Source organism: Phyllobates terribilis, unplaced genomic scaffold, assembly GCF_046119375.1.
Source record: "Phyllobates terribilis strain yellow unplaced genomic scaffold, ASM4611937v1 Scaffold_5__5_contigs__length_657084704, whole genome shotgun sequence".
Lineage (NCBI taxonomy): Eukaryota > Metazoa > Chordata > Amphibia > Anura > Dendrobatidae > Phyllobates > Phyllobates terribilis.
The window spans coordinates 513328959-513348044 of NW_027362765.1; the positions used below are offsets into that span (position 1 = coordinate 513328959).

Below are 19086 nucleotides of genomic sequence, written 5' to 3' on the forward strand. Positions count from 1 at the left end.
AGTCTTGGGCTTCGTCATTCATCTACTCTCTACATAAGTTATTTGAATACCAATGTTATGGGGGGTTTTTTTGATCCTCCTTTGTGCCAGGTTTAAAAAACACAGTAAAAAAATTAAAAAAAACTGAAAAATAAGTGCAGAGCAGACAGCGAGTAATTAGCCTGTAATATACTCCGATAAAGAGGATGCAGTGTAAATTTCTAATAAGAAACCTGAGGTCTCCCTCTATCTCAAGGGAATAGATGCCTGACCATGTGAATGAGGACTGCACAAGAAACAGCATTAGTTCAAGGACACTGCATGGCATCGCAGTGAAAATGTGGGTTAGAGATTTAGCAGCTCAAGTAGCCTCAAAGTCTTTAGTAGGGAAAAAAAGATCAATCAATGTTTACAATGGAATCCATTTCCACCTATGGTCTATGGGAAATCTTGAACAAAATGGTATTTATGGACTTGCACAGACTAGACATTTTTTAAGAGAAACTGAGGCTTTGGATTTGGATTTGGTGGTGCTATTATCTCACTTACAGCATCAGTCAAAAGTTTGGATACACCGGTTCATGTAATGGTTTCCTTGCTCTTATTGGAATGTTCACCTTGTAGATTCAGACTAAAGGCATCAAAACCACGGAGAAGGATTTAGAAATAAGGTGTAAAGAAACACTTATGAAACAAACCAGAATGTGTGTAAGACCTTAAATTCCTCAAAGTAACCCCCTTTACTCGGATGACAGCTATAAACAATCTTGACATTCTCTCAAGCAGCTTCAGGTTGTCAGATGAAACGCTTTCTAAGGCTATGTGCCCACTATGCGGAAATGCTACAGATTTTTTCCTGAGCGTTTCTGCATCTCCCTGGCAGAAAAAATCGCATGCGGATTGTACATGCAGATTGTACATGCGGATTGTACATGCGGACTGTAGATGCGTTTTTCCTGCCAGGTACATGCGGAAGTGAAGCGTTCTTCACATACATTTTCGCATGCGGGTTATCAAGCGCTTTCCAAGCGATTTTAGCATCACTTGGAAAGTGCTTGTCAACTTGGTCACACTATATAAATCCATGCAACCGGCATGGATTTATAGACTGTGACCGAAAGAATGGTAAAAAATAAATATCATACTTACCTTCTGATGGCCCCCGGAGTCTTTATTCGATGCGTCTCGGCTTGCAGGCAGCTCGTGGTACACTAAAGGACCTGCCGACGTCAGCGGTCGCATGACCCGTCACATGACTAAATAACGTCATGGCAGGTCCTTGAGTCCACCGCGATCTGCCAGCAAGCCAAGACAAAGACACTGGCGGGGGCCATCAGAAGGTAAGTATAATATTTATTTTTTATTTTATTCTTTTTTTTTTACAGGTACTATGGTACCCGGGTCCGGAGGAGAGTCTCCTCTTCTTCAAACCACACATTGAACGCATGGATTCCTCATGTACAGATGCAGTGATGCGGATTCCATGCGTTTCAATGCAAGTCAATGGCGGCAAAAACGCAGCGCTTCAGCAAAATAATTGGTAGTGCTGTGTATTTTTCCGCAATGATAATCCGCAGCGGAAATTTCCGCAGCATGTGCACAGCACATGCGGATTATCATTGGGGAACATGGCAGACCTTCTACCAAGCGTTTTTTAAGCGTTTCTGCAGCGGAATTGCCGCTGCGGAAACGCTTAAAAAATGCATCGTGGGCACACAGCGTAAAAGTCGTGAAGGCATTCCTAGAACTGCTGAGCACTTGTTGCTCTGCAGTGCAACTCATCCCAAACCATTTTAACCGAGTTGAGGTCTGATGATTGTTGAGACCACGTTATCAGACACAACAACATGTCCATCTCTTTCTTGGTCACACTGCCCAAAAGTTTGTTTTGGGTCATTGTCTGGTTGAAACACAAATAATGATCCCACAAAGTACAAAGGAGATGGGATGGCATGCAGTTGCAGAACGCTGTGGTTGTTGGTTATTTATTCCAAAACCAAGGCGCACTTACCCCGCATGGCAAAGTCACCAGCAAAACACACCCACACCGTCACAACTCCCACTCCATGCTACATGGAGGGCACCACACATGTAGAAACCATCCACTCACCTTTTGTGTGTCTCAAAACTACATGCCAGTTGGTATAAATAATCTCAAATTAGGACTCATCATATCGCAGGACAGATTTTCACTGATCTAATACTTAGCCCAAATGTTGCTTGCATCAAACAGGTCTCTTCTTCTAGCGAACAGTACTCAGTGGTGGCTTCTTTGCAGCAATTAGACCATAAAGACGTGCTTCTTGCAGTCTCCTATGGGCAGTTGATGTTGAGATATTGTCTGCTACTTGATATCTGTGCATCATTTATGAGGGCTATAACTGAAGTGCTAACATTTTCCAGTTTCTCATGCTGGTAACCAATGAACTTATCTTCTGCAGCAAAGGTAATTCTTGGTCTTCCTTTCTTTGGGTGGTCCTCATTAGAGCCAGTTTCATAATAGTGATTGATGGTTTTAGTGACTGCAATTGAGGATACCTTCAGGGTACTAGCAATTTCCACATCGACTGACCTTCATGTCCTAAAGTATTGATTGGATGCTATTTTCTCTTTACATAGTTGAGGGTTCCTTGCCATATTGTGGCTTAGAAAACTTGTGGAATAGGTCTAGCACTGGAAATGCATACAAAATCATATCTGATGTGTACCAAATCACATCTGATGAACTCTTGACAAGGCATACCTGTTCAATGGAAGCCTTTTCTGGTGACTTCCTGATGCTACTTGAGAGCATGCCAAGGGTGTATAAAGCGGTCATGAAAGTATAAGGGGATATCTGAGGATTAAGACATATCATGTTTTGTTTTGAATGTATTTCTTTACTCCTTTTTTCTATATGTGATACTTTGTTTTTTCTGTCTTCAGTCTGAATCTACAAAGTACACGTTACATGAATAAGGAAAACCATTGCATGAGCAAGTATGTCCAAACTTTGGAAAGTTACCAAACAGCAAATACATATATTTATATACAAAATTAAATAGAAGCCCTTGACAGCAGCTAGAATGGACTAGGGAGTCCGGGAGCTCAGACTCTGTATAGTTTTATCTGTGCTAGTGACTAAATGATGACGTATGATATTTACACCATGTAAACGTGGGCAACTGTAGCCTGATACATTGACTATGAAACAAGGATAGGCTGCTGTTATGAGAAGTTGTATCTATGGGATGGGTGAGAAAGCTCAACTCATTATTACATAGAAAGGCTATGTTCACACAGTTTTTAAATGGATCACCTTCAAAAACCAAATTAAAGAATATTCAAAGACTAATTGAAGCCGATTTGGATATGGATTTTGAAACAGATCTGCATCAAAATACATGAATAAAAACTTTGAGTGAACATAACATAGGGGGTTAAGCTGGTTATGTGAAAACTGCCAATAGATGCTAAAAGATATTTCATTAAAAATATTTTTATTCTATTATTTAATGTTAAAAAGTTATCAATAAATGAGCTAAAGATCTAGTGAAAAATACATTTAGAGTTGGAGGTGCATTTGTTTTTTACCTGTGAAGTGTCACTGTTTAGTTAGCATGAAGCTTTTCATTTATATAGTCATGTGTCTTACTGACACTCTCACATCAATAGAATTAATTGGAAAAAATGTCAGCGACCCCCAATGGGGGTCCCAAGCTCATGGACCACCACTGATTTTTTTTTAAGCTTTAATAAAAATTTCACTTCCATAATGTGTGATTTTTTCTAAATCAGCCATGAGAGCAATTGTGAGCTAGAGATCTAAAAGTTAGTGTGCTCTTAGTTGTGGACATACAAGTCTCGAACATTCATGGCTTCCTTTATTTCTACATAATAAATGAGCACTTATTATGCGTAAATGATGGGAAAGGAGCATGTGCAAAAAAGCTGACTGAAAATCTAGGTGCATGCAGAAAAGTATCAGATATGCAGTCCTATGTAAATTTAGCACCTCAATGAATTTCTATGGACTATGACTGTCACTCTCATGGCCCAAGACCCTCCAATGTTTACATGGTCAGTAGAGATGGGCGGATCAGGCAAAATCCAAATATGCCTGTTCAAGTGGATTTTCCTAGGAAGATATTCTCCCAGAATTTAATGACCCTAGAGAACAATAAACACAAGATGTAAAAAATGAAAAGAAATTATTGTACTCACCTCTCCAGCACCTCCATTTCACTTGTCTGGTTCTCGCCCCATCTTCACATCGCCAACTGCTATCACGCCAGGCCAGGACTTTGATAAGGACTGAGAGGGTTTTGTGCATGTGCGCGCAAGGTCACAGTGCATGCCATGAAGCAATGATGATGTGACCTATCGTGTGGTTGCGCAGAAGTTCCAGCAGGGAGTAAGAGGCTCAGGGGTTATATCACAAGTTGCAGAGATATGAAGACACGGCGAGGACCAGATGGGTGACATGGAAGTGCCAGAGAGGTGAGCGGTATGGAGAGTACAAGGATTTTTTTTTTTATATTTTGATGGCCTTTTGCGGTTCATAAAAATGGCAGCCAGTGGAAGCAAATTAAAATAATCCACATTTTGGCAAACGCGGATTTTTGTAAAATTTAAGTACAATTCAATTCCACTCATGTTTATTCGCTCATCTCTAATAGTCAGTCATTCATAAAAATGACTAACATGTAGTGCTAAACAGCCACAGTACGGTCAGGTAATGGGTCAGATAATGGGCAGCATGAAGTGGCTCCGTGTTGATAGGAATTTTATTACAGCTCATTTAAAAAATTTTGATCTGATAGACAAATTAAATCAGTGATTCTCTGGGATTTAAAAAAATGAATATTATAGAATGTGTTAAAATAAGAAAAAAAAATGTAATTCCGTATTGAATCCCTCACCAATGAGCCTCTCTTGTTCTGTAGAGACCACATCACCTCCATCATTCATGTAACCATAATCACCACAATGAAGTAATAATTATCCTCAGCGGTGAGCAAGTATGGCACATGGCGGCTAGGGTCAGCAGTTGGTTGCAACAGTCACGTGAGTTAAGTACAGCATGTGATCACTGCACTGGAATAGTTTTGTTATTTCAACACATTTCTGGCTGTTTGTCCATTTTTTTTAAACCAGGACAACGTCTCTTAATATGTGAATGTGTATAATCCTACAACAACTCATACTTCCATCGCTAATGCTGCTCCTTTAATTCAGAGACTCCATATTATTATTTAATTGAGAAGCTAATCCATCTTTTCCAAATTAATAAACAGCTTTCAACATTATGTCATCAGCTTTTATTTACACTGTAGCCATGTTAGTAGATTAATAGGATTCCGTGTAACACACCACAGGGACAAATCATCTGCAGGATATGTGGAGTTTAATCATCCACTAGCCACCACATTTACTCTGATGACAGCTGAAGGCGCTCAAGTGAAATCCTACTCTGCCACATAGAGCAATAAAACATAACTAGGAAAAGAAACAAAATCTGGATAGTATATAAAAGGCTGGAATACAATATGTCACCCTGCGACCAATGCAACTAACAGATGAGAAGATAGTTTTGCCCGATTCCCATAATAGAGAATTAACAATTTTTGCATAGTTCATAAAGATCTATGTACATAGTCTGTCTACAAAGCAGCACCATGGGTGAAATGTACACATGTCTGGTGTGAACACCATATTATACAAAGTATGGAATCCCTTTAATAGACTGGAGTTAACACTTGTACGATTATAACACAGACTAATTGTATATGCAAATATATAGAACTATATTAAAGGAGTGGTCCAATACCTAAAATGTTATTTATTAATATCTATTTTTAGACCACAAGCACTTTTGTAATTAGCTTTATTATGAAATACACTACGCTTCTCCTTATCCTGCTAATCCTTATATGCTCTTTTTACTTCACTTCCTGTGTTGTTTTGCTTGAAAGGAGTCTCAAATAGGACATCACAGGAGGCTGGGGCTGCACTCACTTGCCCTCAGCGTCTATCACCAGCTCTGTAACAGGACGCCATCAGGGAGCAGTGCTGCGGCCACTTACCACCATTTCTTTCATCACCGCCGTCTGAAGGTGTCCTGAATCCATGGGACTGATAGAAGCTGTTGTGAGAAGTGACGGAAGCACCGGCATTCAGTGTCTTACTGTGATAGGAGACGTCATCAGGGGGCAGAGATAGAAGCAGGGTGAGTGACTCTAGTGCCACCACATCCCTTTTATCATGCTCTCAAATGAATTGTCATCAGGGGACGGGGCTGGTGTCACTCACACGTCTTTTATCACTGCCCCCTGATGACATCATATTTGAGGGCAGTCATAGAAGCTGTGGGGCAATGTTGGTGTCACTAACCCTACTTCTATCTTTGCCCCATGATGACGTCTCCTTCCACATTAAGACATTTCAGCCGGTGGGGGCAGAAGCAGAGTGCTGGTGCTTTGGTCATTTCTCCCACAGCTTCTTCATGGTTTCAGGACATCTTCAAAGAGCGGCAATGAAAGAACATAATGGTGACTGCAGCATAGCCCCCTCTGATGATGTTCTTTTTCAGGAATGCGATAAGACGCTGCAGGGGAGTGAGTGCAGCCCCAACCTCCTGTGAATAAAAAAAAACAAAAAAAAAACACATTCAAGGAGTAGAAGGATAGGGGGTAAAAGTGCTTAGGGTATAAAAATAAACATTTATAAATATTTTTTTGTATAATATTGTACATACTAATAAACTATACTGTACGAACAGTAAAGGTTAAACGAGGATCCTACTATAAAACAAACTTATGCCATCACCCCCCCCCCATCCTGGAGTAGGAAGGCTGGGGATTTCTTCGTCTCCTCTGCTCGTCTATTGCATTACAGATAAAAAGGCCTTCATTCCCAAAACCTTGCATGATTAGACTGTAACACTTTGGAGGTTCCCATCAACCATGAAGAAAGTGGTGGGGCAAGGGACTTTCTCTACCTGGCCCCACTGTAACCAGAGTAGAAGCCTTTTTGGAGTATATGTATATTTGATAAACTCTCCTGTAAGGGAGAAGGACATCCTTAATATTCTACATGAACCCAGTCATTACATTCAGCATTGTTATAAGTGATCAGTAATCCGTAATCATATGAATTGGTAAAGTACGCAGATTTTACCCACCTTTCCATCATATCGTTTTACAATAAACTGATCCAGGCCCAAATCTGTCAAAAGAATACAAAAAATGTATTTAGAAAAATGCAATATACTTTAAAGTAAAAACTGGAGTACATAATTGTGCTAGGGTTATATATTTTATGGGACAATATAGACTCTTGACATTAAGTATTGACTTGTTTTCTGCTGACATCTGGTAAAGAAATAAAGCAATAAAACTGAATTGATGGATCTAAATCCCATATACAGAATATATGGCGCTCCATGTTGTTTTTTTACCAAGTAACGTAAAACTACACATTTTAATGGTCTTTACAAAGATTATTGTAAAAATGAAGAAATCCTGGCACTCACGTGTATTCGATCAGTTCATTTATTCCACAAGTAGGAAAACTACAACAAGACGTTTCAGCCCCTCACAGGCTTTTTTCAATTGTAAAAAGCCTGTGAGGGGCTGAAACATCTTGTTGTAGTTTTCCTACTTGTGGAATAAATGAACTGATCGAATACACGTGAGTGCCGGGATTTCTTCATTCTGCTTGTAATCTCTCCACGTGCACCACTATTACTAACGAGGACTACGGAGTGCCGACTATTTCTCTAGATTTGTATTGTAAAAATGAAGACTGTTCAGCCTCTTACTATAATTTTATTACAGACATTAACGAGGGATAATTACATTGTCCTGCTGCAGTAGAATTTGCAGACAGATATGGTACTTATTCCACCTGCTCATGTGATGCTGTGCTTGGGCATCATGGGATTGGCATCACAAATTATTTCTCAGCAAATAAAACCTGAAATCTGATCTGAAGCAAAAAAGAGTGCTGAATAGCAAGGAAATAGGTAAAATATTCGTGTTTATCCTAAGTCACCCCTCTTTTAAAATAGTTTTCAAAACTGCTGAAATTTGCGTAAAAAATAATAAAAAATACATTATTCTGATGCCCCATGTATGATGTATCATGTCTGCCAGAAATTTGGAGAATTTTGTTAAGCAAATGAATTTCAATGTTTTTACTGCCTGCAGTCGTCCACTGGGTGAAAAGCCAAGCAGTGAGGAGACTCAAGAGGCGCAGACTCCAGGTAAAATATTAAGCAGCAGGCACCCCAGCCAAATCGCTAAAGCCTCATTCAGACGTCCGTGTGGCACTTATGTGTGGTATCCATCATTTTCACGGATACCACACGTGCCCACTATATCCTATGGTGCTATTCACGTGTCCATTTTATTTATTTATTTTTTTACACGGAGCGTGTGTCCGTGCAAAACAGCTGGAGACATGTCCATTTTTTTTCCATCAGCACGGATGACTAGGCCAATACAAGTCTATGGGTTCCTTAATTAACTAGGATAGTATCCATGTGCCATCCAAGTTTAACACTGCAAAGTATAGGAGAAGATTTGGAATGGCTTTCTTTATCCATCCATGAAAAACACTGATGACCGCACTGATGGTAAAAACGAACACACGGATGACAACGGTACAATTTTTCACGTATGTGTTTAAACATGGAGGTGTGAAAGAGGCCTAAGAGGCCCTGGCCAGATTACTAAGCATCAAACACCACGATCAAATTGCTAAGCCTTAAAGTCCCTGGCAGTATTGCTAATCAGTGGAAGAAAAAAAAAACAAAGCTGCTTTGTATAAAAAGTATTTTTTCTTCTGTTTGTTTACTGGGATTCACATATGTCTGTAAAACAAATATTCAGTTTCCATAAATAACTGTTGGGAATAAGGTGCGCAATTTCAAACAACATCTGGCGAGTTATCATCACACTTATCACACTGAAATATTAGCCAAATGATGCAATAATTCCCCTCATTACAAGCTAATCCATCTGTCACAAATTCAGAGATCTTTTTCGATGATTTCACGTTATGTTCCAGATCACATGTGGCAGCTTTGGGGTTTTTAACCAGATGTTTTGGTGATTTAACACATATATATTACACTATTGTAATATTATATTCATCTCTCTCTGACAATCTCAGAAATCTATCCATCAGCAACCACACTGCTCAAAAAAATAAAGGGAACACTTAAACAACAGAATATAACTCCAAGTAAATCAAACTTCTGTGAAATCGAACTGTCCACTTAGGAAGCAACACTGATTGACAATCAATTTCACATACTGTTGTGCAAATGGAATAGAAATTATTGGCAATTATCAAGATACCCTCAATAAAGGAGTGGCTCTGCAGGTGGGGACCACAGACCACATCTCAGTACCAATGCTTTCTGGCTGATGTTTTGGTCACTTTTGAATGTTGGTTGTGCTTTCGCACTCGTGGTAGCAGGAGACTGACTCTACAACCCACAGAAGTTGCTCAGGTAGTGAAGCTCATCCCGGATGGCACATCAGTGCGAGCTGTGGCAAGAAAGTTTGCTGTGTCTGTCAGCGTAGTGTCCAGAGGCTGGAGGCGTTACCAGGAGACAGGCCAGTACACCAGGAGACGTGGAGGGGGCAATAGGAGGGCAACAACACAGCAGCAGGACCGCTACCTCCGCCTTTGTGCAAGGAGGAACAGGAGGAGCACTGCCAGAGCCCTGCAAAATGACCTCCAGCAGGCCACAAATGTGCATATGTCTGCACAAACTGTTAGAAACCGACTCCATGAGGGTGGAATGAGGGCCTGACGTCCACAGATAGGGGTTGTGCTCACAGCTCAACACCATGCAGGACGCTTGGCCTTTGCCACAGAACACCAGGATTGGCAAAGTCACCACTGGCGCCTTGTGCTCTTCATAGAAGAAAGCAGGTTCACACTGAGCACATGTGACAGATGTGACAGAGTCTGGAGACGCCGTGGAGAGCGATCTGCTGCCTGCAACATCCTTCAGCATGACCGGTTTGGCAGTGGGTCAGTAATGGTGTGGGGTGGCATTTCTTTGGAGGGCCGCACAGCCCTCCATGTGCTCACCAGAGGTAGGCTGACTGCCATTAGGTACCGAGATGAGATCCTCAGACCCCTTGTGAGACCATATGTTGGTGCGGTTGGCCCTGGGTTCCTCCTAATGCGGACAATGCCAGACCACATGTGGCTGGAGTGTGTCAGCAGTTCCTGCAAGATGAAGGCATTGAAGCTATGGACTGGCCCGCCTGTTCCCCAGACCTGAATCCGATTGAGCACATCTGGGACATCATGTCTCGCTCCATCCACCAACATCACGTTGCACCACAGACTGTTGGCGGATGCTTTAGTCCTGGTCTGGGAGGAGATCCCACAAGAGACCATCTGCAACCTCATCAGGAGCATGCCCAGGCATTGTAAGGAGGTCATACAGGCACGTGGAGGCTACACACAATACTGAGCCTCATTTTGACTTGTTTTAAGGACATTACATCAAAGTTGGATTATCCTGTAGTGTGTTTTTCCACTTTAATTTTGGGGGTGACTCCAAATCCAGGCCTCTATTGGTTAATAAATTTGATTTCCATTGATGATTTGTGTGTGATTTTGTTGTCAGCACATTCAACTTTGTACAGAACAAAGTATTCAATGGGAATATTTCATTCATTCAGATCTAGGATGTGTTATTTGAGTGTTCCCTTTATTTTTTTGTACAGTGTATATACCCTCCTAAACACCGAAATTACAACACCAACAAGGAAAAGCAGTGAACTTGTGGAAATCATGGGACGGATAGACATGTTATTGATAGGCAAATGAGGAAAACATAGAAACGTTTTCAAAACATCTTGAGTTATTCAGTATCTGAGCACCACACACAGAAATACATGCACTTCTACTCCTTGGCTGCTGTCAATGAAGTTATTAAAGGGATATTCCCATCTCCAAGATCCTATCCCAATATGTAGTATGTGTAATAATAATCATCTTAGAAAACACCTCCAATGTAGCATAGTTCATCTGATAAGCTATGTTCCTTACTCCTTGTGTCTTAGGTATGCATGGTTACACCCACTCATATAGTGATAGCGGTTAGTGGTTGTAACCATTGATATCTAAGGTACTGCAATGCCCTGCACATGGGGTTAAGTTACATAGCTTATCAGAATAACTATACTAGATTTCTAATTGGAGGTATTTGCTAATATTATAAGGCTGTGTGCCCACTATGCGTTTAAGCGTTTCCGCAGTGGCAATTCCACCGCAGAAACGCTTAAAAAACGTCGGCAGTCGCATGGCCTGTCACATGACTAAATAAAGTCATAGAAGGTCCTTTTAGACCATTGCGAGCTGTCGGGGAGCCAGGACGCATCGCTAAGGAGACAGGGGGCCATCAGAACGTAAGTATAATGTTTATTTTTTACCATTCTTTTTAACTATTAACTTGGTCACACTATACAAGTCCATGCCGGTTGCATGGATTTATATAGTGTGACCAAGTTGTCAAGCACTTTCCAAGTGATGCTAAAATCGCTTGGAAAGCGCTTGACAACCCGCATGCGAAAAACGCTTCACTTACGCTTGGTCCCTGGCAGAAAACCCAAGTAAAATCATAATGCGTTTTTTCTGCCAGGGAGATGCAGAAATGCTCAGGAAAAATCCGGAGCATTTCTGCATCGTGGGCACACAGCCTTATTACTACAGCTACTACATATTGGGATAGGATCTTAGAGATGGCAATATCCCTAAAAGTTATCTTAGGAATTTTCTGCCACACTGAACGGATCTTGATGATTCACCGAAGTCCACTACTGGCAGCTCTCTGTGCAACTGCCGATCAATGATGTCCCGGATGTGCTCGATGAGAGAAGTTAGGAGACGCTGCAGCCCATGCAGGCTATTCAAAGTAGCATGGTCAACATGCGGCCTAGCATTGTCATATTGAAAGATGGGTTCTTTGGAGAAATAGCCATCCCACTACTACCAAGGCTGGACTGAAGACTAGAGGGGTCCGTCAACCTGAAATTATACCATATAATTACGGAAGTAGGATCATGATGTGCCTCTTCATGGCATTGCCCACAAACCTTCATCAAATCTGAAGAATGACGCCTAGTGATCCATTCTGTATTACAAGTGAAATTGATATCACATCCCAAGCCAAAAGTCATGAAGAGCCCTTCCTGAGGGAACTTGAGAGTGTTACAGGAGCTGTTTTTCAACTCTACAATGCCAGGCCATATTTTTCTTATAGTACTTATGAGCAACCGGCATGGTCTAAACATGCTACCGTGGCTTGCAGTATCTCCAAACTTGTCTCCCATCAAGCACATCTGGGGCATCATTGGTCAGAAAGTGCAAAGTGAGCTGCCAGCAGCAGATTATTTGTGTTCCCAAGTACATTCAGTGTGGCAAAACATTTCTCAGATGACCATTAATAACCTCACTGATAGCAGCTAAGACCTGAAAGTGCGGGGATTTCTGCACGTGGCACTCATTCGATATACTGAATACTTTGTGACATTTTGAAAATTTTGCTTTCATCTTTTCATCATTTACATACCATTATCATATGTCTATCAATCCTGTGATTTCCATAATTTAACAAATTTTTCTTCTTGGTGGTCAATATTGAGGCGAGAGTATCTATATTTTTTATCGTTTTGGTAATCTAATCTCAATCAAACGTTGCCTGAACACCTGCTTTTTGGTTATGGCTTACTTCTACATGTATATCTATGACAGACTATTGTATGAAGGAAATGCAATAGCATTTTTGAGAAAATGAAAACATAAAAGCACTTTTGGAATAAAGACTATGATAATTCTGGGCTATCAGCCTAAATTTACTAAAACATGGATACATCTCAATATCCATCACCTACTTGTTGCACAACATGAGGATCTGCCAGTTATTTCGTATGGTCCTTACATGAAGAGCTGCTTTTCATTGCTAATTTTATTTCACTAACAAAAAAATTAAAATCCAAATCCAATCTTAAAAATTTGGATTCAGCGATTTTATTATTCTTCAAAAGAAATTCCATGGTGACCAGTAGTAACCAATATATTTTAAGTGAAAGTACTTTGGCAAACAACTACCCTTGTCTACATTTAAGTTTATAAGCGTCCTAGAAGATTTCATTGTGTCATGGGATAGCCATAAGAACTATGCAATAGACCATTAATCAATCCCACTGGGTAGTGAGACTATCCTGCAAAACAAAACCTTCAAGTATCTATGTGTAACCATGAAAATAATCTTTCACGTGCTCAGTCCATCAGCCTGACAGGTGGCCATTTCTTCCTTGATAAAATGATACGAAGGATTCTGGCGTGGCCATTTCATCTCAGTTTCGCGGCATTTTACTTGTCACCGGTACTAGTACAGAAGCATCGGGCTTAGAGAAACAACTACGGTAATGACCTTGTCATTTCATAAAGGGTAACATGTCTGACCTTTTCCGAACACGGCATTCAGGAGCTGGAAGTCTTGTTTTTAGTTACTGGGCTATTTTCAAAAATAATGGTTTTACAAGGTGAGTGGTTTAACCAGTGATAATGCAGCTGGGGATTTTTATATATTTCGCAATATTATTTCTACAGAGAAAATATAAGACTTTTCCATTGATTGTCACAATATAAAAAAAATGTAACATAAAAGGACACTGGTGGGTATATATTCTGCATGTATTGGCAGATATGTTCACATTACATATGCCCCTCTAATGTCTGTTATATTGTGTATATAGGAGTGCTACCTTGAGCACTAGATCTTGTGATGACTAATAGAAGGTATGGAGTTCTCAAGGGTCCTTCATTCTTAAAGGATAACTGTTTTCAAGTAACAAATCCTGTGTGTCAACATGAGGAATAACATTTCAAACCAGTATATAATTTGTATCATGTATTCTCACCAGATTTCCCCTCTCCATACTGTATGTGTAAATGCAATCCCCAGTTTGCTGAGTGGGGGAATGATGAGCTGCAATGATTTCTCACAAAAACAGCAGAGAGAGGAGAGTGCCTGCTCTTCATTCACTTTTTAACTCAGACATAATCTACGGCAACATGGAGGACATTATACAGCTGAGTTGTCATGATCTGAATCAAGCTCTGATGTGAGGTAGAACACTTGTTACAGAGCCCTGCAAAATATTTTTTTGTCTGCCTCTGTGGGATGCCTTCCCTGCTGCTCACTTCTCCTTCCCCATCCATAGAACATAATAGAAGGTGGCATATGATACTTGCAGTCTTTCTCCTCTGAACAAGACTTGAGATGGTTTTTCATAGTGGAGTTTAGGAGGCAGGGGGAGGGGAAGAAGTGTCTGATAAACTGGGAAAGAAGTGGATTTCTCTTATAAAATACATTGCAAAGTTTCTGACAAACACCTGTACTACTGATTTATAAAATATAGAAAGAACACCAGCTCGCCCTGACTCAGGCGTTCTGAAGCACGGAATGATGAGGAAACATTCATTGTGTAAATTCAAGTAAAAAAAAAAAAAAGAGGAGGATTCCAGCTTCTTAGATACAGAAAACAGAACTTTATTCCATAAAATCAGTTTCCATAGTCATAGAAGGAATAGCAACGCGCTTCGAATGCTCCAACCTGTGTTCTTTAATCAGAGCTCTAATAAAGAACGCCGGTTGGAGCGTTCGAAACACGTTGCTATTCCTTCTAGGACTGCTGATTTACGCAAAGTTTGATGAAAGCACTGTTCCTTTTTAATCTTTAAACCTCCACTAGGAAGTAGAGACTTAACCAGTCACAGGTTAGTCAGTGACTGGGAGTGTGACATAGTAGCAATGAGACACACAGCAGGGTGGTCAGACAAAATCAAGGGCCATGATCAGATAAACAGCAAGACAAACGTCAAATCCGGAGGTCAAAACTAGCAAGCGTACATATGTTACTAGTAATGCATGGAGTGGAGCAAAACGGAAGGTCAGGAAAACCAGGACGGGCCAATACAGAGGCAAGCGATAGATTCTAGGAGATTCGAGCAGGACAACATACTCAGGCAGGGTCAGGAGGCCCTTGTCTGGTTTGACTAGGCCACTGGGTATAATTAGTATTCAATTGCTGCGATAATTGGCACCCTGATTGATGACATCACCCGCGCGCATCAGTTGTCACGGCAACACAGCACGCTAATCTGTAGATTAAAGGGGGACAGAAAGGTATGCAACAGTCTCTGTGCTGGTGACATAAGTATAGTATTAAAATATTAATTTCAACTGCAAAATGCTTGGAATGACTTTTACATGTACAATATATTTTGACTGGAATTCTTCTTTAATTGATAATAAAAAGACTCAATTTATTTTGCACAGCTCTAAAGTAAAGATGTAAATACAAAACATATTGCTAAATTTGTCCAAGTCTCCACAACATTTCCCTTGTGATCACAGTCTTTAGGTTGAAGGTAGACACAATTCCATTGTGTTCAACCTATACCCGACATGTTGATCCAGAGGAAGACAAAAACCGCGAGGCAGATGCTAATAGCCCCATATTAGGGGAAAAGTTCCTTTTGTGCCGGAAAAGTCAATTCCCCCCGCGCTGGGACTGCGTGCGTGGTGAGCAGTGACCATTCATTCTCCCCAATGGCGCACACACTGTAGCCGCAGCGCGTGGCTGTCAGCGTGCCAGCTATTAAAGTCCATGAATATTCACCACACCCATGGGCGTGGGAAGCAGTGAATATTCATTTTCTTTAGTAGCGGGCACAGTGTAGGCCACAGCAGGCGGCTGCCGCCTCATGTGCCCCGCTCATCCCCTGCTGCCGTTCCCCCCCAGCCACAGCCGAACATATGTTCGGACTATAAGACGCACCCCCCCCCCTCTTTTCTCCAAAATATTGGAGGGAAAAAGTGTGTCTTATAGTTTAAAAAATACAGTATATAGGCCTAATTAAAAAGTTATGACAACGGATAACAGATTTATTGGGTTTTCCACTGTAATGACATAAATGAATCCAGTACCAAGTAAATATAACCTAGTTGAGAGGCCAGCAGTTGATGCAGACAGATATAGAGCAGCCTAGAAGCTGGAGAAATTGTATGGGAGCTAGGCTTTCCGTAACAAATGTAGCTGCTGGGCCGTTTGCTGGAACACTGCCTGCATGGATGAATGTACACAAGCTGACAAATTACTGTCTGTTTGCTCTTCTGCGATGCTGATAGTGGAGATAATTGTTATATTTCCCTGTGCCCATCTCTATCTTAAGGGTTTCACCTGTCACTTTCTGCCTGATGATAAAGCAGCTGCTGTGTCCGCTTTGTTTCCTTACCTGGGGATGCTACACACTTCCAAGGAAAATACTCAACTGCCTTAGAAATGTTTCTTCATTTTCTCTGTGAGAACTGCCGAAATAAACTTCTATCAAGTTACTAATGGATATGATGGAGATCTGTAACATTTTGTGTTTCTCCATATAAATAATACCAATCTCAGATTAAGTGGGGAAAAAAAGGTCTATGCAAAAATATTTAAAGGGCTGGTCTCAAGATGCAGCTTCAGGAGCTCAACACTCCCAGCTCCTCATTGACAATTCGCACCGGTGGCATGGTCGCACCGCTGGTCTGTAAGGTGCTCTCTTCCAGGTTACTAGCAGAGGCAGCTTTACATTTAGAGCATGGGAGAAGCACTGGGATACTGAACATAGCCGGATCCAGCCTGCTGCAGAGCCACGCACAGGGTGGAAACAATGCGGCCTGCTTATGCAGCACGGTCAGGCTTGGACTGGCCCACTGGAGAATCATCCGGCGGGCCACCACTCTCTTATATGACCAGTACCTGGCACAATATACTTGAATCACTATGTACAGACAAAGGCGGCATTTTATTCAATTTATTTATTATTTAACCCTTTCGCAACCTTGGGATTTTTCATTTTTGCATTTTCGTTTTTTGCTCCCCTTTTTCTCAGAGCCATAGCGTTTTTATTTTTTGGTCAATATGGACATGTGAGGGCGGGACGAGTTGTACTTTTCAACGCCATTACTAGTTTTACCATATCTTGTACGGGAAAACGAGAAAAAAATTCCAAGTGCAGTGAAATTGCAAAAAAAGTGCAATACCACAGTTGTTTTTTATTTTTTTTACCACGTTCACTGAATGCTAAACCTGACCTGCCATTTTTATTCTCCAGGTCATTATGAGTTCGTAGACATCAAACATATATAGGTTCTTTTTTATTTAAGTGGTGAAAAAAAAATCCAAAATTTGGTAAAAAAAAAAAAATAGCGCCATTTTCTAAGGCCCGTAGCGTCTCCATTTTTCGGGATCTGGGGCTGGGTGAGGGCTTATTTTTTGGGCGCCGAGCTGACGTTTTTATTGATAACATTTTGGGGTAGATCCGATGCTTTGATCGCCCGGTATTGCATTTTATTGCGGAGACCAAAAAACGTAATTCTGGCGTTTAGAATTTTTTTCTCGTTACGCCGTTTACCGATCGGATTAATTCTTTTTTTATATTGATAGATCGGGCGATTCTGAACGCAGCGATACCAAATATGTCTATGTAGGGTTTTTTTTTATTATTTTATTTTGAATGGGGCGAAAGGGGGGTGATTTAAACTTTTATATTTTTTTAATTTTTTATATTTTTAAAAACTTTTTTTTTCATTTTTTGCATGCTTCTATAGTCTCCATGGGAAACTAGAAGCAGCAACTGTTCGATCGCCTCTGCTACATACAGGGGACGAGCAGATCCCCTGTATGCAGCAGAAGTGGTCCTGAGCTATGAGCGCCGACAACTAGGTGGCGCTCATAGTGACCAGCTCATGACAACCGCAGGCGTCTGCTGCAGACCCAGGGTTGTCATGCCCACCCATCGGTGACCCGCGATCACGTGACGGGGTCGCCGATGGGCGGGGCTTAGGAGGCGCTTCCTGGAAGCGCGCGTTAAATGCCGCTGTCGGAGATTGACAGCGGCATTTAACATGTTAACAGCCGCGGGTGGATCGCGATTCCACCAGCGACTGTTGCAGGCACATGTCAGCTATAATAATCAGCTGACATGTGCTCGGTTCAGTGCAGGCTCACCGCCGGAGCCCTCACTGAACGGGGGGATTACAGCCTGTGCGTACTAATACGTCACAGGCTGTAAAGGGGTTAATAATCTACCCAGTTCATTGTTATATAAATCTGCGATTGAAGATAATGTCACATTTGCAAATAGCTGAAAAGTGAGGCCCTGGTGGGCCCTTGGCACCCCAGTCCGACACTAAGCACAGTCCTTGCCTATGTAACCGGCAACGATGCGACTTCAGGGTGGCTGGTAAACTAAGCAATAAGCTGTACATTATAAAATTTAAAAAAAAACACTGTGTTCTTAAGGGGTGAAGAGCAAAGTTTGTCGTTTTCACAAGCACTATGCAATTTTACCTATTTATGAACTTGAGACAACCCGCCTTAATAAAAACAGTTTCTGAGACATGAAACACAAATATAATGTACAATCTTGAGGTGTGAACAGAAGTTTGTAGCTGAACTAAGGAAAATCCTGTTCTGTACTCAGCTATGTCCGACACTCCCATGGAGAATAAATGAAGGAGCCGCACACCTGTATGACCTAAATGCCACACCACTTACTAAGGGGACCACTGTTCTTGTGATCACTGGGGGGCAGGGTTAATACCACCCACAATCAGGAACTCCTCAATCATCGAAAGGATATTTGATACGTTTAGATTTTGAAACAAACAATCTCCTTAACTAAGGCTGTGGAGTCAGTGTCCATTTTGGTGGAGTCGGTATACAATGGACCGACTCCTAAAATATATAATAAATTGGGTATAGTAGTACAATGCAGGATGTGATGAAAATGTTTTCATAAGAATTTGGGAAAGTTATGAAATGTCCTATAAATGTCTGTTCTGTTCCTGATCTAAGGATGTTGGCTTTTAGTTGAGATGAATCTGTGCTGCACTTTATGTACACGCTCAGTAGTGAGGCCGTGCTGTGGAGTCGGAGTCGTGGAGTCAGGGATATTGAGGAGGCGGAGGTTTGGCTTACTGACTCCACAGCCCAGTCTTTAACCCCTTCTCGACAGGGCCAATTTCCGTCTTTGCATTTC

General features: G+C 41.3%; 1 protein-coding gene across 1 annotated transcript in view; it reads right to left on the minus strand.

Annotated features, from left to right (window-relative positions):
* Positions 1-7105: 7105 nt before the first annotated feature.
* Positions 7106-19086, minus strand: part of MICU1 (mitochondrial calcium uptake 1) — a 90204-nt gene continuing 78223 nt past the window's right edge. Inside the window, exon 5 of the mRNA XM_073681692.1 lies at positions 7106-7185. Within this exon, the coding sequence (XP_073537793.1) occupies positions 7106-7185 (80 nt within the window). The remainder of the gene's footprint in view (positions 7186-19086) is intronic.